The sequence below is a fragment of the Megascapheus bottae genome, chromosome 3 (genome assembly GCF_031878675.1).
Source record: "Megascapheus bottae isolate mThoBot1 chromosome 3, mThoBot2.hap1, whole genome shotgun sequence".
In the NCBI taxonomy this organism is placed as follows: Eukaryota; Metazoa; Chordata; class Mammalia; order Rodentia; family Geomyidae; genus Megascapheus; species Megascapheus bottae.
Window position 1 is genome coordinate 25,462,961 of NC_143511.1, and position 26,947 is coordinate 25,489,907.

At 41.9% G+C, this 26,947-nt stretch overlaps 2 protein-coding genes across 3 annotated transcripts in view; one reads left to right on the forward strand and one right to left on the reverse strand.

Moving 5' to 3' along the window:
- The first annotated feature begins 13,325 nt into the window (after nucleotides 1-13,325).
- On the forward strand, nucleotides 13,326-16,641 carry Tmem252 (transmembrane protein 252). The gene is made up of 2 exons (XM_090329684.1): nucleotides 13,326-13,691; nucleotides 16,363-16,641. Exons 1-2 carry the CDS (start codon nucleotides 13,414-13,416, stop codon nucleotides 16,556-16,558), a joined length of 474 nt encoding a protein of 157 aa, XP_090185810.1. The 5' UTR covers nucleotides 13,326-13,413; the 3' UTR covers nucleotides 16,559-16,641.
- Nucleotides 16,642-23,682: 7,041 nt separating this feature from the next.
- Pgm5 (phosphoglucomutase 5) overlaps nucleotides 23,683-26,947 on the reverse strand; it is a 127,586-nt gene continuing 124,321 nt past the window's right edge. For both annotated transcript variants that reach the window (XM_090329686.1, XM_090329685.1), the window contains one exon: nucleotides 23,683-23,937. In XM_090329686.1, the coding sequence (XP_090185812.1) occupies nucleotides 23,848-23,937 (90 nt within the window). In that variant the 3' untranslated portion in view covers nucleotides 23,683-23,847. The remainder of the gene's footprint in view (nucleotides 23,938-26,947) is intronic.

Genomic DNA, 26,947 nt, shown 5'->3' on the forward strand with positions numbered 1-26,947 from the left:
GGTTGGTAAGAGTTTAATAAGTTAATGTATAGAAAGGGCATGGGCTAGGGTAGGAATGCAAGCAATGTGCCTATTAGCAGAAAGCATAAGTCTCAATGTAGCTGCCCTCACTCATTTCCAAATGACAGCACTTTTCAAGATCGGAATTAGAGGAGTACCATGTGATTAAGGTGTTAGCCCACTCTGTGACCTTCCTCAGGCAACTTGCTTTTACCGAGACTTGGTCTCTTCATCTGTAAATTAGGGAATATTACCTATCTGTCATGGCTGACCCATGGAAAAGAAACAGATCCACACCCCAAATTTAGTTTGTTGTTGCGCCTCATAATGTCACACTGACAACACATGGATAATAGCCTCCTACGTAGGTCCAAGGATGATTTAAAGCTATGAAGAACAGAGGCAAGCAGTGTGGTTTGGGTGTATGTAAAATATCACCCCCAAAGGCAATATGCTAAGAGCTTGGTAACACTATTTAGAGATGATGGTGTTTTTAGGGGGTTGAATCTGGTGAAAGGGACTAAGGGAGATGTGTGTTTGGGGTGAATATGCTCCTGGAGGGGCAACTGGGACCCCTACCCTTCCTCTCTGTCTTCTTATCCTTCTCCCCCTCTTTTCCTCTCTTTCCTTCTTTTCACTTACTGCTGCCATGATGCAAGCAGCTTTGTTCTACCTCAAGCTCCCACCCTGATAGAATGGACCAAGAATCCAGGGACTGAAACTTTGAAAACCATGAACCAAAATGAATCTCTTCTCTTTTTAGGTTGTTTTCCTTAGGTCTGATGTCACAGAGACTAATAGTAACTAACCCACCAGGCTTGGGATCTCATAGTGGTAAGTGGATGGGGCTGAGATGAAGGTTCCCCTTTATGGCTGGTTTCAACTTGTAGCCCGTAGGAAAGGAAAAGACATCTGGGCTGATCAGCCTACACTAAACAGCAATGCTCAGTAAAAAGAAAAAGAGGAGGAGGAGGAAGAGAAGAAGAAGGAAAAGAAAAGAAAAAGATCATTGAAATAAACTTTGTTGCAGAAAAACTTCACTGTCAAAACTCCTCCTAAAAATTCACGACATGACATCTTTTCCTTGTTCTACGCTGTTTATACAAGATTTATTTTTCTTAAACATCGGTTTAATCCCTACATGTGAAGGAACAATTACCAGGACTCCTTCTGCAATCCGTCTTGAATTGATTGTCACTGACAACACTTTCCCAGAGAAACTGATATGAATAGAGTCAGTTCCCGCAGGGACCATCGTATTCTTCCTGAACTGTCAGATAGTGTAACTAGTCCTCGGTGAAGTAGAAGACGCTGAATCCTACACCACCACCTGGCCCTTTTAGCATCTGTAGTCCCCCTGGCTCAAGGTGACCCCGAGTGAGATTAGACCCTCTTTGTTTTTATTGGACACCTGGACCCGAAATTGCTGGTAAGGCTGAATCCATGTTTGTGGGCTGGTGAGTGTCAGTACAAGTGCGGACTGTACTTCCAGACAGTCCCTAAGTAGATCCTACTGGGATTGTCTGGAATCCCTGAGGGTAATGTGGGATGTGGCAGCCTAGAGGATGATACCCCCAAATATGTCATGCTTTTTGCAGGCTGAGCCGTCTCATCTACAGAAACTAAAAGAATCATTGTTCCTCTCACATGCCAGTAGAGAGGCTCTCTGTAGAATTATCCCGCCTATAAAGGAACACAGTTCCTTTCCATCCGCAGCAAGATAATCATCGGGGATGAACTAACTAACTAAATAAGGTCTTTCCCTTGAACTCAGTCAAATTCCAAAGAGACTGTGTTCTGTCCTCATTTTCCACTCTCCTTTCCTCTGTGGAAAAAGCGCTGTGTGTGTGTGTGTGTGTGTGTGTGTGTGTGTGTGTGTGTGTGTGTGTGTGTGTATTTTCTGAATTAGGGTTGTTGTACTTCTCTCACACACCCACTTCAGGCTGTGGCTTTCCCATTTCACACCTTCATAAATTCATGGGCCTTTCCTTTGTCAGCTCCCTCCAGCGAATCTGGAGAGGATGTCCTGGAAAACTGTTCCTTCACCTGGCCTGGGGTGAAGGGTAGAATTGCCTATTCTCAGACATCCTAGGAGGCATTCAATTCAGGGGGAGGAAGTGAGCCCTCTAGTGGGCTTGAGGGAGAAGAAGACATGAGAGGCTTAGAGACTTATCTTCAATTAACCAGCAAAAGGCAGGAAGTGGAGGTATGGCTCAAGCGGTAGAGCATTAGCCATGAGCAAAGAAGCCAGTGAGTGAAAAAAGCCTTGAATTCAAGCCCCAGTACTAGCAGTACACACACACACACACACACACACACACACACACACACACACACACCCCTGCTTGTTAAATACAGTGAACATAACTGAAAAAGAAATTCATGTTCTCATGTACTTGGAAATTAGTGTCTACCAGATCACTTTTCTCTAAGTCCTAATCCTTGACTGTCTCTAATTTCCATCCCCATTACTGTTCTTTTCCATTGCTTTACATTAAGTTATTCCTTAGTCCCAGACTTTCAAATTTCCTTGGATTGACCAAGGTACTCTGTAAGTGATATTGGTCTCTGATTCTTTCTTGCCAGAATGCCTAAATGGAAACTCTGCCCAACCTGTGGTCATGAGAAAACTCTGTCACCATCCTCAGCAATTCATTTTCAAATATTTATCAACCCTGTCACAGTGGAATGCTGGGCCCTGGAGACACAAAGTAGAGAAAGCAGGGTCCCTTGTGGATATAGAACTGAATTTATTGGGGCCCAGATGTGGCCCAAGACAAAGTCAGGTTCATCCGATGAGAAGACAGAAGGACACCCAAACAATCATTTTGTTCAAGAAGCACCCAGTGTTAGAACCTTTCTGATAGCCTTGTAAATGCCAGGGTCATCTCCTGCTGTGCCTTCTGCTTCCTGTCCCATAATCCTCTAGGATATCTTCCATAAGCCACCACGGAGTTACCTAACTTTCCAGGAGGAAGTCTCTTTGTTGTCACATCTGTTTCCAGTTGTTGTTTAATATAAAAAATAAAACTGACCTGCCTTTGTACATTGCTTTTAGTATTTCACTTTAGAGTTCTTTTTTGCTGTTGTTATTGTTACTGTTGGTCATGGTGCTTGAACTCAGGGCCCAAGCTCTTTTTACTCTAGGCTAGCATTCTAGCACTTGAGCTACAACACCACTTTGGCTTTTTATGTGATTAACTGGAGATAAGAGTCACACAAATTTTCCTGACTGAGCTGGCTTTGAACTTTGATCCTCAGATCTCAGCATCCTGAGTAATTAGGATTATAAACATGAGTTGTCAGCACCCAGCTGGAATTCAGAGATTATACTCTTTTATTTTGTTTCCTTAAGTTTTACACACACCGATGCATATGCTATGATCACCAAATAGCTCCTACTTGAGAGAAGAGATGAGTTTCATTTCAGTCTCTGATGACCAACCTCCCTCATTGTCTTGTATTTCCCGCTAGGATTAAGAGGTGCGTTGATTAAAGACACTTCCTTCTGAAACTCCATGCAACATCAAAATGTACCACACAAGCACTTTTATTGGTCATCTCCATACATTGGTCTTACTTTGTGATTCTAGATGTTTTGGGTAACTTGGAATGTGTCATCAAAGTTATACATCACTGTAATAATATCCCTGTGAGTAAAATGTATGATTTAATAGTTTCTGGACTTTATAAAATTCAGTGTTGTATTTGGTTATGTAATAACTAATGAAGCAATCTCCTCAATTCAACTACTGTTCTCCATCTCCTGGAGGTTGCCAGCCAGAAAGGATGGCTGGGCAAGTATAGTGACAATAAGATATGTCAAAGTCTTTATGTTCTTTGTAAGGGAAGTAAACACAGCTTCCATATTCAAAATGAGAAGTGCTGTTAATAACCATAGATGGCAGTAAAAGATTTCTTCAATCTCTGGAATGTTACAGCCCTATATAAGACTAAGTATACCTTTCACTAGTAAATTTATGTTCAGAAGTTGGATGTCCTGGTTGTCTTTGTTTTCCACAGGAAGATACCAAGGACTAAGTGGAAAGCTTTCAACATGTTATGCATAATGTCACCATCTAGTAGTCAAAGGTGTATTGAATACTGTCTTATGACCCAGACTCAGATGAACACTTTAAACGACACGGCCACCTTGTGAAGTAGCTTCTGTCTTATACCAGAGACCTGATTGGGCATATGGTCCAAGTTCTAACATTTGGCACAGCCCAATAATACCTTCACTTACTTCTTTCAAACTTGATCCGGTGTTCTTTTTTTTTTTTTAACTTAAGGTTATTTTGAAAGGCAACTTCATGTTCCTACTATAAATGGAAAATTGTTATCACATTCCATAAGTAGGAAATAACTACAACATTGATACAACAGATGCAAATTCTAGCTTGGTTCTCTTGGCTTCCAAAGTCTGAGACTGGCTTTCTTCACTGAGAGAAAGGAGGGTAGAAAAACAAATACATATCATAAAGGTGTAGCAAATACATTAAAGCCAAATTATAGCCAGGTGTGGGTGGCTCATATATGTAATCTTAGCTACTCAGGAGGCTGAGATTTAAGGATCAGAGTTTGAAGGCAGCCGAGGCAGGAAAGTCTTTGTGACTCTTATGTTGAATTAACCAGTAAAAAGCTGAAAGGAGAGAAATGACTCAAGTGGTAGAGTGCCAGCTTTGAATAAAAAAGCTAAGGGAGAGCATGAGGCCCTGAGTTCAAGGCCAAGTACACACACACACACACGTGTCACACACTGACATTATCAGAAAACATAATAGATACTAAGCAAAGAAAAGAAACAAAATAATATTATGAACTGAGACTTTCTCCCTCACGTAATCAGAGTGAATGAAAGATTTTGAAGCATAGAATTTTCTTATTATGTGCTCTATTTTCGGAATCTGATTGTCTCTCCCATGCTTTGTCAGCTAATTAATTACCTTGACCCTCATTTCTTAGCTGAAAGTGAGATCCATCTCTGAGGTTTAAACAGAACATCCTTAGAACCTAGTATTAATGGGCATTCCATAAATCTTTAGGGCCAATGGTCATTTCCTGGGGTTTAGGGAGAATATCTAGATGCCGTATCCAGATACCTTAACCAAGGGCTTCCTATCTGAGATCTTGAATGTTCTTGTTTACAAGATCAGCCATGGCAATTGTGACAAGAATAATGATGTCTGGATGTCTGGATGGCTGTGGAAGAAAGGAATCTGCTCATCTACAAGAGGCCTAAGTGGGTTAATCAGAAAGCATAGGAGCCTTTGATTTTTTTTCCTGTTTGTTTGTTTGTTTGTTTGGGTGAGGGGCTAGTACAGAGGCTCAAACGCATGGTCTGGGCCGTCTCTTAGCTCTATCACTCAAGGCTGGCACTCTACCACTTGAGTCATAGCTCAGCTGCCCATTTTTTGGTGGTTAATTGGAGATAAGAGTTCAATGACTTTTACTGCCTAGACTGGTTTATGCAAGGGGACAGAGGACTGGCCCCTCACTTCAATGGGGGACCCTGCTAAAATCTCCAGCTCTAGAGCCTAAGCCTAAGGCTTCACATCAGCCCCATTGTGGGTTAGCTTCCCCCATGCCCAGTTTTACCTTTTCGTCACATCTGTAAAACTCTCACTCCTCAGCAAACCTGCTGTGTGCCCCTCTTCCTCCCTCTCTCAAATTGTGGACAGATGTTCAAACTAAACTGTGATGGGATAAGTAGAATATAGAAATGCTAAAAAAAAATTCAACTGGAAAGAGAGAGGCCAGGAATAAAAGGCCAAAGTGGAAGGGCAAAGTAAGGAGAGAGAATCTGCACGGAATCTTCCATGGAGATGAAACAAAGCGTAGGCAGAACCAAGTGGCCACTAAGAACATAACGATGTCCGTTGAACTTTTCCAGAAGCCTCAACAGCTGTCATTCCCCAGGGCCAGGAAGACACAGCAGTTCCTTGGCCTTCTCTATCTCCCAAAGAACCCACCAGATTAGCAACAACTTGCAACTATTCCACCAGCCGCTGGCCACTGGTGATCTGGTAGGGGAGTAAGGGCATCTTTTGCCTATGCATCTGGTCAGTGGCAGCAAAATGGCAATGTTCCTTGGTCTTTTCCTAGCAGTGTGAGCCGACAAGAGACAGAGATGCTGCTAAAACCCCAGCTCCTGGAAAGGATGCTCACCGTTTTCTTAACCAGCTTAGGTAGTAAAGAATGGCCACAGCAAGCAAGAGTCTGTCCTTCTTGTGTACTGCATTGGTTGGTATAGAAGAAAAGATATAGATAAGATTTGGTCTTTGAGGATTTCATGGAACTATAGCATATGAAACTCCATAGTGTGTCTCAAGCCAATTATTTGGGAGATTGCTTTTTATTAAAGTGTAACACATCACTTTGTCTGCTATCTACCTCTCCAGCTTGCCTTGATCAGCAGGCTGCTCAGCACAAGACAGAAGTACGTCATAAAAGTAGAGCTAGGGCGGCAGGGGGTCAAACACACTGTAATATTTAACCATATTAATTAAAGCAGTAACTGGAGAAACCTCATTTAAATGATCAGCTTCAAAGGAGACCAAGACCAAGGGGATTATTGATAGCCTCTGTGGGCATGTTGGGAAATAACTTGTTGAAGGCATAAAAAATTTAAAGTAAGCAAGACCTCTATTATTCAATGACAGTGGTTCTGCTGACTCTGTCTGTCTATAGATCTGGCATTGGCCCAGGGCAGAAAAGATCAATAAATACTGAATGGCAATATGAGTATGGGAAGATCATAGTATGTCACATGTTCCTAAGTCACATCTATGACTGAGTGTTCTGCCTAATAGAGAGACAGTAAGTCAGCATAAGGAACAGCCATTATAGGGATCTGATTTGTGGTAGGATCTGATTAGCCAGGATCATCCTGAGAAATGAGTGGCAAGGTCACATCCCTAGTAAAGACATAAGCTTCCATTATACTATACACATGAACCTCAGCTGAAATTCACAGTGCTTATTTGGACTGCAAAACAGGGCCAAACATCCTGGAGTATAACAAATGACAGCAGTCAGCCTTCAGGAAATGAAGTATAATTGTAAAGAAGCATAATGACAGCTAACCAATGAATTAAAGAAAGAATGTCTCCGGACACTGGTGGCTAACATTTGTAATCCTATGTACTCAGGAGCCTGAGCTCTGAAGACCAGAGTTCACTGTCAGCCCAGGCAGAAAAGTCCTCATGAGATTTTTTTTTTGCCTATCCTGGGCTTGAGCTCAGGGCCTGAGCACTGTCCTTGGACTTTCTCAAGGCTAGAGCTCTACCACTTGAGCCTCAGCACCACTTCCGGCTTTTTTCTATGTATGTGGTACCAAGGAATCGAACCTGGGTCTTTGTGCATGCTAGGCAAACACTCTACCACTAGGTCAAACTCCCTGCCCAGATTGAGGCATTTTTGAAATGCCACCAAAAACCCAGCTGAGAGATCAAGAGGGCTAGGCAAGAGAAGTGGCTAGAATTATTCCAGAAGACCTTCCATGACAATATCTTGGATCTAAGGAAAGAATTGACATGGCTAATAAGCAACATTCTGTGTGCAGGTCACCCAGTGTGGCCTTCACCTTGCTACCCTGTGCCTTTTCTGAGGACCTGTTTGTCCTTTAAAGATTTCAAAAAAATTCCTTTCATGTCAGTCTTCTTGGTGGAGGAAGGTGAAGAGAAGGTGAAAGGAAAGTTTCAAAAACCAAAACAAAAGAAGAAGGAAGAGGAGGAGAAGGTGACCAGTGCTCAGTGAACCCTCAAGTGTGAAAGGCTAATCCAGAAATCACTCAGTAATCACCACCATGGGATCAGACCTTGCAGCATCTTCTGTTACGCACATGTTCACCTCTCTCACCTTCCAAAAAGCCTCAGCTCGGGTCCTGAAATCTGCAGTTCAGCCTCATGGCCTTAGCCTCCTCTCCTCCCCCGCTATACCACGAGCTGCCTTCTAAAGTCCTTTCAGAGAAATAACATTTCTTGTTTCCAAGAGAAAGACATAGGCCTATCCACCCAAGTAAACAAAAACTAGAATGTGGTGGGCTGTGGGGCATTCTAAGACCCTAGACCTGGAGAGCTGGGAGGAAGAAAAAGAAAAAGGAAAAGAAGCGAGTGACATGAACAGGAAGGCCAATAGTGCCAGGAACTTGGCTGTACATAATGTTCAGAACAATGTTCGTGGATTTGTCCTGCTCAAAAAAGTGTTGAAATACTCATTATATGTTCAGACCTTTGGCTGACAGTCAAATAAAACGTTGCTTCCTGTTACCGAGTCAAGCATTTTTTGGTGGTTGTTGATGTTAGTTTATGACTTTCTAAGACGTGGTAGACTGCATTCAAAGTAAGGCATTGGCTCCTGGCACTGGTGGCTCACACCTGTAATCTTAGCTACTCGGGAGACTGAGATGTGAGGGCTGCATTTCAAAGTCAGGAAAGCCTACAAGGCTCTTATCACCAATGAACCACCAGAAAACTGGAAGTGGCTCTGGGGCTCCAGTGGTATAGATAGTGCTAGCCCTTAAGTAAAAGAGCTCAGGGATGGTGCCCAGGCCTGGAGTTCAAGCTTGACCACTGACCCTTGTCCCCCAAAATGTAAGGCATTATTTCTTCCACTGCCGGGGTAGGAATATGGTGGGATAGGAAGTAGCCTTGGCTTCCACTGACTCAGAACATCTCTCTCTGGAGGGTGGGTGCAGGCCTCCCAGCATTCTCCCATCAGTTCCATGCTACCCATGTGAACCTAAAGAGTTGTCTCTCTCTGCCGTTTCCCACCTTTGCCGGATCCATGACCAGTGCTGAATAGAAACAAGCAAGGGAAGATCAGGAGAGCCAGCCTGGGAGAGAAGTCAGATCCAGAAGACAGTGTGAAAACAGAAAGTTGGGTTGAAGGGCCCAGGGTTCCTGAACCTGGCCCTCAAGGCATCTTCTTGATGTATTTTTCAAATTTTTTCCCTAGCCAAGGGGATCTGCCTATTCTCATCTGTCATTAAGGTTACTTTTCTTCCTGGATTTCTTCTACCTCTTTCAAATGCCTGAAATACAGGGGCTTCCTCTTAGTGGGTGATATTTCACACCTCATTTCAATTTTTTTCAAAAAAAGTTTGTTTTACAACTCATCAAAAAATTATACACTATGATCAAACAGGTTTCATCACAGGGATGCAAAGCTCGTTCAACATACTCAAATCAATTAATATAATTCAACACATCAACAGGAGCAAGGACAAAAATCACATGATTGTCTCAATAGATGCATAAAAGGCATTTGACAAGATCCAACACCCCTTTATGCTAAAAGCTCTGGAGAAACTAGGAATCCATGGAACATTCCTCAATATAATAAAGGCTCTGTATGACAAACCCACAGCTAGTATTATACTTAATGGCAAAAAGCTAAAGCCATTCCCTCTAAAATCAGGAACAAGACAAGGATGCCCACTCTCTCCACTCCTCTTTAACATAGTATTAGAATTCCTAGCCAGGGCAATAAGGCAAGAAGCAAGCATAAAGGGGATCCAAATAGGGAAAGAGGAAGAAAACTTTCCCTCTTTGCTGATGACATGATTCTGTATTTAAAGAATCCTATAGACTCTACTCCCAAGCTCCTTGAGCTGATTCAAAACTTTGGAAGGGTAGCAGGGTATAAAATTAACCCTCAAAAATCAACTGCCTTCCTCTACGCCAACAGTGAGAGGAATGAGGCAACAATCAGGAAAGCAACTCCTTTTGCAATAGCCTCAAAGAAAATAAAGTACCTAGGAATTACCTTAACTAAGAATGTAAAGGACCTTTTTGATGAAAACTTTAAAACCCTGAAAAAGGAAATTAAAGCAGAACTGAGAAAATGGAAAAACCTCCTATGCTCCTGGATTGGAAGAATCAACATCGTGAAAATGACAATCTTGCCAAGGGCTATCTACAAATTCAACACAATACCCATCAATATGCCAATGTCATTCTTTAAAGAAATAGAAGAGGCAATCCAAAATTTCATATGGAATAATAAAAGACCCTGTATAGCAAAAACACTTCTTAGCAGAAAGAACAGCACAGTAGGAATTTCAATTCCAAACTTTAGACTCTATTACAGAGCTATAATTATCAAAATAGCTGGTACTGGCAAAAGAACAGGTCTGAAGACCAATGGAATAGAACTGAGGACCCAGATATTAAACTACAGACCTATGGCCACCTAATCTTTGACAAGGGAGCCAAAAAAATAGAATGGAAGAAAGATAGCCTCTTCAACAAGTGGTGCTGGCAGAACTGGTTAAGCACCTGCAGAAAACTAAAGTTGGATCCTTCTTTGTCACCCTGCACTAGAATTAACTCCAAATGGATCAAAGACCTGGAGGTAAAAGCTGACACACTAAAAACTTTACAAGAAGGAATAGGAAATACACTAGACCTCCTTGGCACAGGTTGAAACTTTCTTAGTAAGGACCAAGAATCACAACAAATCAGAGAAAGGCTGGATAAGTGGGACTGCATTAAACTGCAGAGCTTTTGTATGGCAAAGGACATAGCTAGTAAACTAAGTAGGAAGCCTATAGAGTGGGAGAAGATCTTCACCAACCAAACAACGGACAAAGGCCTCATATCTAAAATATATCAACAGCTAAAACAATTGAATCACTCCAAAACTAATCTCCAGAGTAACAACCATCCCATTAATAGATGGGCCAAAGACTTAAAGAGAGTCTTCTCTGAAGAAGAAACAAAAATGGCCTATAGACACATGAAGAAATGCTCAACATCTCTGGTCATAAAAGAAATGCAAATCAAAACAACTCTAAGATTCCACCTCACTCCAGTTAGAATGGCCAGGATCAAGAAAACTAATAACAACAGATGCTGGAGGGGATGTGGCCAGGAGGGATCACTACTACACTGTTGGTGGGAGTGTAAACTCGTTCAACCACTATGGAAAGCATTATGGCAGTTCCTCAAAAGACTAAACATAGAGCTCCCCTATGACCCAGCAATTCCACTACTTGGCATTTACCCAATCATCCAGAAACAAAGACATATTAAATCCACCAGCACAACAATGTTCATTGCAGCACTATTTACTATAGCAAAGATATGGAACCAACCTGGATATCCCTCAGTTGATGAGTGGATCAACAAGATGTGGTATTTGTACACAATGGAATTCTATGCTGCTGTCAAAAAGAATGATATTGCCCCATTTGTTAGGAAATGGAAAGACTTAGAAAAAAATCATATTAAGTGAAGTAAGCCAGACTCAAAGGAAATTAGGCTCAGTGGTTTCCCTCATTTGTCATAATCAGTAGAAACCTTGGGCTCTACTAGCAGAGATCTGCAATAGAGCAAAACCTTGATACAAAAGGTCATATAGTAGGACGCTGAATGAAAGGATCTCTAGGATATAGAAACATAAGCCATATAATGAATAATTGTTGTTCTTAAGGTACTATGTTATCATCTCTCATCTCTTTTGCTGTCCCTTGGTTATCTCATATTGTTACAGTATCTCACTTTGTTACCTGATATAGCGGGTATATTTGTATTTGGTTATTTGAAATTGGATAGGGAATGGGGGCAAACAAGATTAGGGGTGGGGGTGGGGGGGAGGGAAATGGGGACCGAGACATGTGAAAGGTATCAATGTATGGGAATTAATGCACCATCTATCTGGCAAATATCATGTAACCCTTCTATTAATTACAATAAAAAATATATGGAAAAAAATTTGTTTTAGTGCTAATGACTGTTAAGAGAGCACATACCACAAGTAATAAGAAAACTCCAAGTAACAAAAGTTGTTTTTTTTTTTAAACCTTAGAAGTCATTTTTTTGGTGATCCTTGATTTTTTTTTTGCCAGTCCTGGGGCTTGAATTCAGGGCCTGAGCACTGTCCTTGGGCTTTTCCTCAAGGCTAGCGCTCTTGAGTCACAGCACCACTTACAGCTTTTTGCTATGTATGTGGTGCATGCTAGGCAAGCACTCTACCGCTAAGCCAAACTCCTGCCCCCTGTGTATATATATGTATATATATATATATATATATATATATATTTAGAGTTAGAACTTAAGGCTCCATACTTGCTTCATTTGTTTGCTTAGCTGGTGCCCTATCACTTGAGCCATGCTTCCAGGTAAGCTTCTTGCAGGTTATTTAGGAAATAAAATCTTGAAGACTCTCCTGTTGGGGCTGGCTTTGAACCACAGTCTTCCTGCATAGCTAGGAATACGGATATATACACAATCTTTACTGGCTAACTCTTGAACATTTTTGAAGCATCAAAGGGTACTAAACTGTGTGAGCAATGATTCATGTTCTTTAGAAGTAAAACTCGTGGAACAAAAATAGTCCACAAACATCTGAGTGTTAGCCAGAAGAGACTATGAGTTCGCAAGATTCAAAACTCGAATCAGAGCAGGAACAACCATAATTTCTTCTTTTATGCCCTTTCAAGAAATCTCCCACAATATCCACTTTTGTGCACCCCTCAACCCTCTTCCCAACTCCTCCTTCCGGTGAAGATAAACTTCAACAAAAGAAATCAAGGAGTTTTCACCATGGACTTTTCTCTTGGAGTTTTTCTGCTCTCCGATTATGAGTGATTCGGCAGAAGGCAAGACAGTTTCTCAGCGCCTTGAAGAAATGACTGTTTTAGGCTGGGCACTGGTGGCTCATGCCTGTAATCCTCGCTACTCAGGAAGCTGAGATCTGAGGATCATGGCCAAGGCAGGAAAGTTCAGGAAACTCTTATTTCCAATTAATTAGTAAAAAGCCAGAAATGGAGTTTTGTCTGCAGTGGTAGAGCCTCCGCCCTGAGTGATAAAAGCTAAGCCACAATGCCCAAGTCCTGTGTTGAATCTTCTAGACTGGCCACACGTGTGCGCGCGCACATACACACACACACACACACACACACACACACACACACACACACACACACAGACACTCACACACACAACTTTAATAAAGAGGGAGAGAAGGAAATCAGGAAAGCATTCTTTGCCAAACCACAGAGGAGAAAATTCTTGAAGGCACACTAATTTCCCTAGTTTTCAGTGGAGAATTGCCCAAGGTGAGGGCTATCAGACCAGGACCTCTAGAGACCCATCTCCTTTGGTGCCTAGAAGCAGCTGAGGGTCTCACACATTGGCAAGGAGCAAAGTAGCTATATGCAGGCCCCCACTTCGTTCAGGATGCAATGTTATGACTTCTAGGCTCATCCTGAAAGGATGTTACAGTAACTTTCAATAGTTAATGAATAGCAGCTTCGCTAGGCCCGCCTCATGTAACTGTCCAAAGGCCATTTGGTCCCCCAGACAGGCGTATAAGGCTGTGCACCCTGGCTAATGAACACACTCTGCTTAAACAAGCCTGGAAGCAGAGGAGTGGCAGGGTCAGGGTGCAAGGTTTTGAGGAGCAGGGATGCAGAACAGAACTGGCTCAATTCTCTGTGCCCTGGCCTTGTTGACAGGATTCCTAATGATCTGCCTGGGGGCCTTCTTCATCTCTGCAGACTCAGTATTTCATTGTCACAGGAACCTGATCATGGCCTATTTGCTTCTGCCTCTGGGGTTTGTGGTCCTTCTGAGTGGGGTTTTCTGGAGCAACTACTGCCAAGCCAGTAACAACAAAGGGATGTTCAGCCATGTGCTCAGACAATACCTTACCCAGGGGGACCTGTCACTGGACACAGTGGATAGGTAAGTGCTGTGAACTGGAGGCGATGTGAGAGGCTAGGAGGGAAGGAGTGGAAAAGATCATCCCTCTGGGGCTGGTCAGTAGGAGAATGAGGCTATCTTTGAGGGACATTTTTATGGGAGAATGGAATTTTCTTCTAGAAACACTACCACTACTACTGTCTGTAGTAAAAATCTGCATAAGCCAACTCAAGAGGCCAGTGTCTAGGCTCTCCATGGCGGGACAGAGCTGTTATAGACAGGTGTTGATTAAAACTTGAGGGAAAGAGAAGTCCGAGACTGAAGTCTACCCACAACAAAGGAGCAAACATATCAAACCAGTCCTACAACCTGTGTGACTAAAAAGCCTTCCTTTAAAGTGTTCTGATGTCACCTTGCATGAAAGATTCATTCAAAGCAAGATGATTAAAAAGTCCACTGATGGATAAACAAAATGCAATACATACTAGATTATTCTCCAGTGTTAGAAAGGAATGAAATCCTGACACATAGTAGAACATGAATGAACATTGACACTGTTCTAAGTGAGACTAGCCAGTCACAAAGGACAATTGTATGACTCTAATCTAGCTAAAGTAATTAAATTCATAGAAAGAGGAGGATAGGGGCCTGGGAGGGGAAAATCAAGAGTTACTGTTTCGTGAGTGCAGAGTATTCAGTTTGGGCAATGGATAGCTTCTGGTGTTGACTGAACTTGGTGACACTGAACTGTATACCTAATGAATTTTGTATCATATATATATATATATATATATCACAATGAAACAGAAAGCTGTCAATGCAATTATCAGTTAGCTGAAAATAAATCTCCTAATTCTTGGTCAAACTCCGGACAATTGATGCATTAAACCCTCAGATACCATTCTCAAAGTATACGTTGTGAAGCCAACAAATTCGTTCCCCTCTTCATGCAAGAGTAGAGAGTTATCTAAGAGGTTTTAGCTATTGTGTACCTTAAATACAAATAATCTTACCATGGTGGTGCATTGTTGACGTTTACTATGCTAATTAATAAGATAGTAATTAAACAACCAGTCTTACAAAACTAGCAAGGCCTTTGGGTTTGTTTAGAAATTAGGATATCTGGACTGATTGTAGAATACACTTCCGGAAAGACAGCGACAATGATGGTGATGACGGGTTGCGTTTATTTATGTACGTGTGTGAACTTGAATTTCTGATTGGAGTAATGAGTGTATAATATCACACGTTCTATGCTGGAAGATTGGGAGGGACTTTGTAGATATCACACCAGCACCATTTTACTGTTGTTTGCTGAGATGCTCAGTCTATGCATAATGGCCAGCCAGTCAAACTAAGAAGCTACATTTCTTGAAGTCTGTGCACTGAAAATGGGGACCTAGTTAGGGAGTACAGAGTAAATATTTGTTCTGTGGTGGAATTCAGAATAGGATTTCCCAGAGAATATGAACAGCAGTGTGAAGGATTGGGAGATGGAATTTGGGCTGATGGTATCAATCATTTTAATATCTCAAGTGGCTCCAACAGCTCACCTTTCTATCCTCAGTGCCCTTACACATATTTCCCATGACTCAGCCTTGGCTATTCCAGGTGAAGGCTGAGATTTATGCTGTACAGTAGACAGAGCCTTCAGCTATTTGGCGCTGGGCCTGGTAACATTTGGAATGGAGCTGTGACTACAAGTGGCAGTCTCTGTTTTGTTGTGGTTACACACCATAAACACTCCTGGACTCACTCTATAAATACATATCTCAACTAAGCTCACCCTGTCTGTCTTCCTCACCTCTTCTTCACCCCCCAACCCCATTCATGATGAAGAAGCCAGAGGATTTAGCAATTAGTGACACTGGGTAAGATGATCAACAAATCGGCCAGGCCCTCGTCATGAATGGCTCCTTTCATCACAGGCTTTCAGCTCAGAGAGGCTGCAGCTGAAATGTGCATAGAGTCACACATCTTTGAGAGAAGAAATGCATTTGGTGCTTTCTTGGAAACTGGCTGGTGGGCCAAAAAAAGTGGCAGAAAAGTCAGGAGAGAAGTGGCATCATCTGGTTGTGGTTCAGGGACCTGCAAGTAGCTGGATCCCATTCAAGATTGTATTAGCTGTGAAGATCTGAGATGCCAAGTGCAGTGGGGTAGAAGGTGATGTCTGTGAAGGGAAAATAAGGATGAGAATGGACTGAGTACCAGGCAGAGGTTCCATAGTCAAAGTCAAAACCTCCAAGTTCATGGCAGATACAGCTTTCCTAACGAATGGTCTTGGCTGGAGGTAGGGGAAGGGAAGACAGCCTGGAACACCAGCTGGAAAAAACAAAACAAACAACCAACCTAGGGTGGAAGGAATAAATGCTGTCATGGATATAGGGCTCTTTTGGAAGAGCCCGCTTGTTGCTTTTCTTTTTCTTTCTTTTTTTCTTTCTTTCTTTCTTTCTTTCTTTCTTTCTTTCTTTCTTTCTTTCTTTCTTTCTTTCTTTCTCTTTCCTTCCTTCCTTCCTTCCTTCCGTCTTTCTTTCTTTCTTTCTTTCTTTCTTTCTTTCTAGAAACTGAGCATGCTAGAGAAGTACATCTGTTTCGAAGATCAATGTTTCTTAGCAGTTTAAGTTCACGCAGCGCGAGCTGAGAGCAGACATATGCTGCTCTGGCATAAATGCCTAAGTAACACATGTATGCATTTGATGCTTTTGTCCCACAGGCCAGACTTTTACCCTCCAGCTTATGAAGAGAGCCTGGATGCAGAGAAACAGATTCCTCTTGCAGAGAGACTGGCCTCGGATGTTCCTCCACCACTGTACACAGAGACCGGCCTTGAACTTGAGGATGGCAGTGACTCTCACCCTGAGGCCCCACCACCCTACCACAAAACTATAGCAGACATCAGAGGATGCTGAGACACCAAGCCTGGTGCTGGAGGCATGGGTTACTCACTGCTTATCAGCACTCAGGACACACTCTGCTAAAGAAAAGCAGGCCAGGGACTGGGGAGGAAAGCTATGTTAGGGATCCCACAGGAAAGTTCCCCAGGCTCTGTGCTATGGGATTTTAAAGATGTGTTCAGCTATGCAAAGACAGTGTGGGACTCCGATAGGATGTGGCTAGCCCCAAATAAACACTTTAGAGAGTTCCCACATTAAAGCACTGGGGCCATATTGGTGTAAAGATAAACCTGCTCACCAAGAGGCGGGATATCTTGTTTCTCATTACCTCAGCTCCAACTGAGAAGAACACTTGCTACGTGTTGTGGCTTCAGTCCTCTACACACATTCCCTAGGAATTTTGAAGGGATGTCTGCTAAGAGGCTGGCTTCACAATTACCCAAGTGCATGAAGTCACCAGAATGACACAGTATTCCTGCTGTGACTTGGAGTCCGTGAATGTTATTTTGTCTTCTTTTATTTCAGTGATGTGTGCTTTCCTTTATAAAAGTGACAGAAGCATTTGTTTTCAAAATGATAAAAATATACAATATTACATGAGGCATTTCAAAAGGAGGGCCTCATGTAAGCAGATATGATCAAAAAATACTCCTTATAAACCCAAATTGAATGAGTCCTTAATTCATAACACAGTCCTTAATTCACAATACTCAGGAAGTGGAGAATTTTACAAGCTATAGATGGTAGCCACGATGCAATCTGATTTACAGAGAGAGAGAGAGAGGAGGTTCTTAAAATGCTTATATATATATTTCTGATAATGCTGCAAATCTTCAGGATTTTGTAAAATAAAAACTTTCATGACAGACCTTTATTGTTAGGCACATTCTTTAGGTCTCAAGATACAAAATTGACTTCTAGATGTGGGATACTTGTTTTAAAACCCAATGCCACCTCTTCAGCTTTACTGTATTTTATGGTATTTTTAATATAACAGAGCAAGTCAGAGTGTGCTGGAAAGATGGATGCTTGAGGACAGCCTTCTCTCGAGGCCTCAGTTACCTCCTCTTGCAGTGAAGTGCCCTATTGTAGTGACTTAGCCATGCCATCCCTCTCACACTGCAGTCTCTGTGGTATTGCTGTCTCATGGCTGCTCCTGAGCCCTTGTTCTGTCCTTACAAAAATAAGTGCTCCAACTTTCCATTTTACAGATGCAGGAAAAATGGGGCTTTGAAAAGTTAAGAAACTTTCCCAGTAATCCACAGTGACACCCAGGAAAATGAATAAAGGTCCATCGGTGAACATGAGAGGACCTATTTCAAACTTTAGTGCTAGGCTAGCCTCTTTTAATTTGAATTTTATTATTATTATTATTATTATTATTATTATTATTATTATTTTCAGCCCTGTATTCACTCCCTCCCTCCTTCCTTTCCTCCTTCCTTCTTCCTTCCTTCCTTGCTTCCTTGCTTCCTTCTAAAGGGCAGTCTGGATTTCACTCTTCTTTCAGGCAAATACATAGGTCCATGAAGCACATATTTGGTATTCTGTGGTTTGAATCTTCAACTGTGAGGGAATAATAGATATAAAGGTCATTCATAGTTGCCCAATGGGAAGGTGATAATCTATTAGCAATGCAATTTATAATTCCTCACGTGTCATCTCTTTCTTTCTTCTGAAGTCTTTTCCCAGGGATTTAAGCATTTAATAGCAATATCACAGGGCTCTCACCCAATCTTTATGTGTATAATAGATACTGTTTCCAACTACAGGGAGTCAGGCAAAACCAATGTTAATTGGTGTCTGGATGAGAAATTGTTAAATCTCTTTTTGGCAATAAATTTTGTATCCGAATTTTTTGCATTCCCAAAAAGAAACCCTTCAATTGAGCACCGTAAGTTAAAGTATCATCATAGGAAACTAACAATGTTAATATGAATTAATCGCTCTGCATATCCAAACATCAAACACCAGTGAACAATTCTCGGTGGGCAAAACCAACCCTGGCTGCTGCTTCTCAGAATGAATACTAATAGGCACTGGATAACATTGTGTAACATGTGCAATCAATAGAATCACATATGCTTTGGGTATGGCCTATACTTGCTTAGCGTATGGACCTACATTTGATAGATCCATTTATTAAAACCCCCTGGACAAGTCCAACAATGTGGTCCTGTTTTGGATAATAGTACATTGGTCATCCCTTGGAAAATTTACTTAGAAGAGACAGATATGGTATCTTGCCTGTCTTCTGGACAAATGATGAACTGGAAAGCGTAATTCCATCGACGCTGAGATTCTTTGTTTGTTCTTCCTCTCACTTGAGAACAATGGGCTCCGATGCACTGGGAAATTTTCAGAGTCCATAGCTCCCCACTATTATAATCTCACAATGTTCTTTCAGAGCTACTTTAAATAGTCACTACAAACACCCAAAGGACAAGAATGCCAAGGTCAGAAACAGAACAAACAATGCAGCCTCTTTTTCAAATGTATACTGGGTTCTTTTTTTTGACCCTCTGTGATTTCTCTGACACCCCCATTTATGCTTAAAGATATTATTTAGACATCTTTCCTTTGCTGAGGAACTACTCCAGCTCACCTACATTGCAGAGCCCCTGTTAGTTAAAGGATAGTAAAGATGATAAAGTCAGAACTTCGCAATCCATGTCTCCATTGTGTTCTAGATCATTCAAGGCTGACTTTGATCCCAATAAGCTGTCAAATGCATGAGTTATTTCTGTGGGTGAGGACTCCAGCTGGTTAAGAGTGAAACAGGCATTGTGCTATGCTTTGCTGCCTTGGATAATCTCTTCACTGTTTGTAGCTGTTGAAGGTTCAAACTGTGATCCATCTGTAGTTCTATCAGTTCTCAAGGTGCATAGTTTGTCGGGAATGGAAGTTACTCAATGCATGTGCTTGATGTCTCACTGTCCACTAATCCTGAGAGAACCCAGGACAAGATTCAGCAGTGAGATGGATGGGGTCATCTTGCTGTGTTTGTCAGTTCCCACAAGAGTGTTTTAAATCCCTCCCCCACAAGTGCCATAGCTACTGGATCTGGATGCCAAAAATCTCACACTTTCCATGGATGCCCAAACAGGTATGACCATACCACTGTCCTTGTCGCGGCACAGAACGTCCACTCATAGCCCCAGGTACCACCACAGGACTGAGATTTCCTGTTCAGAAAGCGTTCATGTCCCATCCAAGCCTTTGATTCTGCAATATCATGCAACACTCCTGGTCCCACAACTAGCACGGATGTATGCAACACTGTGCATGGGTCAGAGAGACTTGAGAAATGACTTCACTTTAATGACAGCTGCCCATGTTGGGGGGTGTGGGAAAGTCAGTAAACTCAAGAATGCTGGGTAAGGTAGAACAATGTTTTCTTCGAGGAGACTGACTGGCACCTGGAAGGGTCCTTGTTCCCCTTGCGCTAATGCCTCACTGACAACATGTAAACCCATTTCCCACTTCCCAAACACCCTGGCTAGGTTCTACACTTAGGGAGAGCCACTTGATTATGTAGCTTGCCATGTTGTGGAGGCACACGTAGTGAGGTAGTCTCTCGGTGTTCAGAAATTACAAGTTCCCCTGACAATTACCACACTCTTCCCACACTCTTCTTGGATTTCTGAAGCCATTTAATTCCCCCAACCAATGTCCACACCCTCTCACACACCAGTACTGAGGTTTGAAGCTTGGATTTTACTGAAGGCAGGCAGCAATACTTCAACAATGGGAAGTTGTGCAGGTTCTGGAGACAGGCTGGGTCCTAGAAGCACTGGGGGACCTTCTCTTTGACAACACAGCTGAAAAAACTCTCTGTAAGCAAGCAGCTGTGCCTCTTTTCTCCACCATAACCCTGTCTGTTCCAATCATCTAAGCCAACCTCTCACCACACCCAAAGTCAGCCTACTCTCCACAGGTCCTAGCTGTCAGTGCCTGGTCTTGCTGGTTTTTGCATCACTCACCTCTGCTAGAATTATAGAAATTGTTTAAAACACATCTAAAACCTTACTCTTGAGAAAAACTCTCATTCCTAGTATTCCATCACCTCTGAGTTGATTTCCCTTCTTCGCATGTTCACAGCAGTGCAATTGTGTGTATTGTGTATTGTGTGTATTGTGTCTCCATGATTATTTTGAGTGATTCTCACAGATTCTTGTTCCAAGATCATGAATTTAAAAAAAAAAGCAAGATTTTATTCATTTTCCTTCTTCCTTAAAGTAAGAATCTTCCTGAAGTAGTTACTCAACTTACACTTGCTGAATGAACGAATGAGTGAATGAATAGCTGAATATATATTTGAGCTACTGAACGCACATGACTCCAGACTTTTTTTGTTGTTGTTGGTCATGGAGCTTGGACTCTAGGCCTGGGTGATGTCTCTGAGCTCTTCAGCTCAAGGCTACCACCCTACCCCTTGAGCCACAGTGCCACGTCAGGTTTTCTGGTGATTAATGAGAGATAAGAGTCTCACGGATTTTGTAGTGCCCTGGCTGGCTTTGAACCGTGATTCTCAGATCTCAGCCTCTTGAGTAGCTATGTTTACAGGCATGAGCTACCACACCTGGCTCCAGATGTTTTTTGCTTTTTTTAAAAAAATCAGGGGGCCGGGAGTTTGGCTCAGTGGTAGCGTGCTTGCCTAGCATGCACGAAGACCCGGGTTCGATTCCTCGGTACCACAAACATAGAAAAAAAGCCGAAAATGGTGCTGAGGCTCAAGTGGTAGAGCTCTAGCTTTGAGAAAGTCCAAGGAAAGTGCTCAGGCCCTGAGCTTAAGCCCAGGACTGGCAAAAAAAAATCAGGCTTAGGGGTCAGGAATTTGGCCTAGTGCTAGAGTGCTTGCCTAGCATGCATGAAGACCTGGGTTCGATTCCTTGGTACCACATACATAGAAAAAAGCCAGAAGTCATTTGTCATAATTAATATAAACCTTGGGCTCTCCTAGCAGAGGTTTACAATAGGGCAAAATCTAGATACATAAGGCTTTATAGGATGAGGCTAAATGAAAGGACCTCCAGGATATGGAAACAAGAGCCATATAATGTGTGATTGTTGTTCTTAATGTACTGTGTTCTTTCTCACTTCTTTTGTTGTCCCTTGGTTATCTCATATTGTTACAGTATCTTATCTTTTTTCTGGTATATTGTATATATGTTTATTTGTTTATTTGAAATAGGAGAGGGAAGGGGGGAAAATAAGATGAGGGGAGGGGTGGGGGGGGAAAGAAATGGGGCCAAAAACATGAGAAAGAGTATCAATGTTTGTGAAGTAATGCACCTTTCTATCTGGCAAATATAATGTAACCCTTCTATTAATTACAATAAAAAAGAATATTAAAAAAAAGAAAAAAAAGCCAGAAGTGTTGATGAGGCTCAAGTGGTAGAGCTCTAGCCTTGAGAAAGTCCAAGGACAGTGCTCAGGCTCTGAGCTCAAGGCCAGGACTGGCAAAAATTTAAAAAAATAAAAATTAAAAAAACACGTTTAAACAAATTTACATTTGGTCTTAAAAGTTATAGGTGGTTAAAAGTTTAGCGAATTAAGAAAAATAAGTATATATATACATATATATATGTATTTACTTATGTGGAAGTCTACAAATGTGTCAGACTGTTCTAGCCATCAAACCCCACTATTAATGAGTGGATGGATGGTTATCAAGATCCTAAACTTAAGAGATCACCAGAATTAGATATATAAAGCAAATTTTATTCAATTGGTAATACATCCTCTATGTATCTTTGTATCTCAGCTCAAAGCCAGCTTCTTATTATTTTGAAATAAAGACTGTTAAGGTGAAAGACTAGATGCCATTTTAATTTCTGCTGACTCCCAAAGGCATTTCTGAGCAAATCACCTTTCTTGTTTCCATTTAGTCAATAAATTTCTCAGGTCATCATAATGAATAACAGTCCTTGCAAGTATTCTGAAAGGCAGATTTTTCAGTTCAATTGGCCACTAATGAAATCAACCAAGTGATGAAACAAAATGAAATGAGCTGAAACGCACAATCCTTGAATAAGGTTAAAACAAAGGAGTTTCTTCTTTTATTATTATTATTGCTGCTAAAATGTCTTAGCAAGTTCCTGACAGAGCAGACAGAAAATAGGAACAAATACCTTTCTGGGAATGTTGCCTTGCTTGCATTCACCTTGACTACAGCAATAAGGCCTTGCTCAACAGTCAAAGTGCGGTAGGTCATCTCCGCAGATGACAGCTGTTCCCAAGGGAGCAAAACATATGCAAACACATGGCATAGCCTAGTCATTTGGCCCAGGACAGAAAAGCCTACTGGAGCTGCAAGATCCTTTTTTTACCCCCTTTCCTAGGCAAGAAAGTTCTCCTCTGCCTCTTCTCATTGGGCCACACTCTTCCATAATATTTCCTTCGGGCACCACTTTACTTCCTACGTTCACAGCATTTCATTCTTCCTCTTTAGGCATCGCAAGTAAGATGAGAACTACATCCAAACAAGTGCACGCGAAAAGGCCTCAGTGGGAAAATCAGAGCTAGTGCACACGTGTGTTTTTTGTCTTCTCAAGAGGAAATTATACAAACTCATGTATCAGCCTGTGTGTTGTAATCAAGGGACTCCCCTGCCCTAAACCCCACCCCACCAACGTAAGCATTCATTTAGTCTCTCCCACAATCTCCCTCCTAACAGCACAGTAAATGGCTGTATTTGAAGGGACAAAGGTGGCTTCTACAGTAAGAGAGAGAAGCACCCTTTGATGGGTCTCATTAGAAGTGTGCCATGGTGATTAGTAGAAAGCTTTAGAAGATGGGGTTGAAGGGGATTAAGTGATTGATCAGGGGTGACTGCTGGCAGTGAGGCAGGCTGTGAGATCTAAAACCCTATCCCACTGTACACCTGACCTAGGACCGAATGCTGGCCCTCTTCCATGCTCTGTGGGGGGGGGGGCTGGGACCCACAGGACTGGCTCTGTTATCTTTCATGATTAAGACCCATTAATGTCACACAAAGACTGTGATTGACCACTGCCTAGCTCACTTTTTTTTTCCTCAAAAAGGAAGACTCCTCAGTGTGATAAAATACAGATATCCAATGAGAGTGCAGATTCAAAGACAACTATGGGAGAAGGCATTTAGAAGAACTGAACAAATCAAAACAAAAGACTTTTTTTTTCTCTTTTTCCACCCATCCTTTACCCCCAACAGCAAAAGAACTTCTGTTCTTCCAAAGTCGTAAGAGGCACAACAGGTACGAGAAGGCACGGTGAGACATTTCCTGCTGAGCGCTCTCTGGTGGAAGATCTTTCCTTCTCAGTTCAGGTGATAACAGTGGGTCCCCTGCGGCCAGTTCTCTCGTGAAGCTGGGATATTTTCAGCGCAATGGCTATGAGAGGGCTCAGCACTGCCTGGGAAAGGAAGAAGGAACATTCGTGAACAATTCGAATCACAGACAGGACAGGGCTGGATTCGAGTTCCAACTTGTGGATCCATGGAGGATAGGACAGTTTCTCTCTTCTTCAAAGGAGAGTAGAGTGGGTAGGGCAGAGAAGCAGGTCAGATGATGCTCAACTAAGTCTTACTAATTGATTTTTCAAAAACAAACTTACCCAAGATAAGGAACTAAGCTGGATGTGGTGGTATATGCTTTATAATTCCAGCTACTCTGGAGGCTGAGGCAAGAGGGCTATACATGTAAGGACTGCCTACACAAAGTTAGAGAGACCCTAACTCAAAAACAAAATAAAACGGAAAGGACTGAAGGGTATGGTAGAGTGCTTGACTTTCATGCAATCCTCAGTACTGCAAGCACACACACACACACACACACACACACACACACACACACACACACACACACACGCACACACAAGTGCTCTCAAAAGCATTTTCCAAACAGAGAATGTAAATTGAAGAAGTTCCAAAAAAACTCCAGTTATCTTCCATGCAATGTGAGGGGAAAAGCTCATTCTTTATCCCAAGACCATGGATCTGAAAAGATCATACTGATACGCACAATTCATAGAGTTTGGTTTTGGGGTCTAAAAACTGGGGTTTCAGTTTGATAGCCAAAAACAGGCAAGCACTTGACACATACTGATATGCTCGCAGTAGTGGAAGTGGGGTGGGGACTGACATTACTTCCAGAGGTTGACCTTTGGTAAGCAGACAACAACCCCTCTGGCCTCAGCTCCTATGCCCATAAAATGAAGTTCACATTATCTTTTCTCAGAAGAGCAGATAAAAGAGAGGTTAGGAATGTCATTGTGACCTCAGTTCTTCTGGAATCAACGTAAAGGCAACATTGCTTTTTATCAATAAAACACTCCCAGCCTCATAAAACCAGCTTTGCTTTCTATGTGTATGGCTGGGTCCCTAGACCCAGCCAGAGGAAATACCATCAATTGGAAAGACAATGCTGGTGATAAGTGAACCAATGGCATAACAGCTGGCATTTATTCCTGAAGGGCAGATCTGGCTCTCAAGCAATAACAAGGGACTTTCATATTGAGTAGAGTTGAACCATATAAGTACTGTATAAATAAGGAGAACCAGTGCCAAGAGCTACTGAGCCTCAAGCATGTCTACAGGACAGGCATTCACAGCAGGTACTAACAGATATAGACACAAGCCTCTACCAGAACAGAGATTACTCCTTGCCACATAAAGACATCAGTAGACTTCACTGCTGATTACATTTGATGAATACTGTTTTGTTACAGGACCTTGTTCTTTGCCTTTAAGACAGCGGCCATATCACCCTTAAATGTGGCTGAATAACTGATTTATCCTAGTATAATTAAAATTGTGTCAGACTTGTCTATCCACAGATGTAGCAAGGTTTCATGTCTTAGAAAAAAATCAAGTTAGTGACTTTCTTTATGTCATCCAGGGCTTATTTTGAAGCTCTCAGGGCAACTAAAATAACTGTGAAGAAAACAGACTAGGTCTGAAGAATTGGATACTGAGATACGTTTCCATGGAGACACCTCCCGGCCAAATGACACTGATTTTCTTGTTTCTCTTTTTGCTAACTGACCTGAGAAGCTGAGATAGATCTTCAAGACTTTGGGAAACATTCTTGTAATATCCTATATATATATATATATAGATAGATAGATAGATAGATAGATATATTTCTATATTTTCTTCTATATATTCTTTCTATATATTTTCTATGCACACATATATATGTATATAGTTGCAATTTTCTTAATAATTTTTCACACCTGAAAGGAGAGTCAATCCTGCTAAGCAGAAGTGGAATAAGGACCCCAGTGGTCCAGTGGTCATTTGTGAAACATTTCTGAACCTTCAGCGTGCACACCAAGCACCTCAGAGCATGTTAAAGTGCAAAACCTTTTCAGAGGATGCAGGATGAGGTCTAAGGTTCTGTGATTCTAAGAAGCAGCTTACTGACACCCAAGCTGCTGCTCTAAGAACTATATTCTCCATAGCCAGAGCTCAAAGTAGGGCTAGACACTGTGTAAATAAAACATTTCTGCTTTTATAATTTCCTATTAATTCTGTTCACGAAGAGGAATGTAAGATTTGGATGTCTGTAACTCACACCTCCTAGCTACTCAGGAGGCTAAGATCTGAAGATCATGCTTCAAGCCACTTTGAGCAAGAAAGTCTGTGAGATTCTTTTCTCCAATTAATCAGCAAAAAGCCAGAAGTAGAGGTATGGCTCAAGCAGTAGAACACCAGGTCTAAGCAAAAAAAAAAAAAAAAAAAAAAGCTCAGGGACTACAGCCAGGCCCCAAGTTCAAAGCCCAGGACTGGTACAAAAACAAACAAATAAAACCTCACCTAACTGCAAATTCTGAATCATATTATTACGAGATATACCACGCTAACAGCAATTGGAATCAGCAGTGTCAAGTATCCCATAGTCAAACAGCAATGTGAAATGTCCTGTATTATCAGAGCAGCTCAGCATTCTAGGAACACTGCACTGTCACCTGTTATTCCCCATGATGCAATTAAAAGCCAGTAAAGAAAACATAGTAAAAAAAAAAAAAACAACAGACTAATTTAGTCCTAAGGGATATGGAGACTCCTTAGTATTTGAATCTGAGGGTCGCAGTTAAAATGAAATGAAATGTAACAGTGCCCTCTTAACTACCTCTGGAAGCCTGGTTTACAAATACACACTGGCAAGGCTCATGGTTACTTCCCACATGCTGTCAAGTTTACCAGGGCTCCCTTACTTCTCTTTCCACTCCATTTATCCCTTTCCTTCTGCTTTTTTCTCTTCCCTTGGCCCCCACCCTCTCTCTTGCTGGTCCAGGGGCTTGAACTCAGGGCCTGGTATTTGCTCCAGGCTAGCACTCTACCACTTGAGCCTCACTGCCACTTCTGGCTTTTCATTGGAGATAAGAGTCTCGTGGATAAGAGTGATTGGAAATAAGAGTC

Excerpts from the sequence above, each read along its gene's own strand:
- Tmem252 (XM_090329684.1), top strand. The coding sequence starts at position 13,414 with ATGCAGAACAGAACTGGCTCAATTCTCTGTGCCCTGGCCTTGTTGACA. Across the intron at positions 13,692-16,362 it reads TCACTGGACACAGTGGATAG|GCCAGACTTTTACCCTCCAG; the intron begins GTAAGTGCTGTG and ends TTTGTCCCACAG.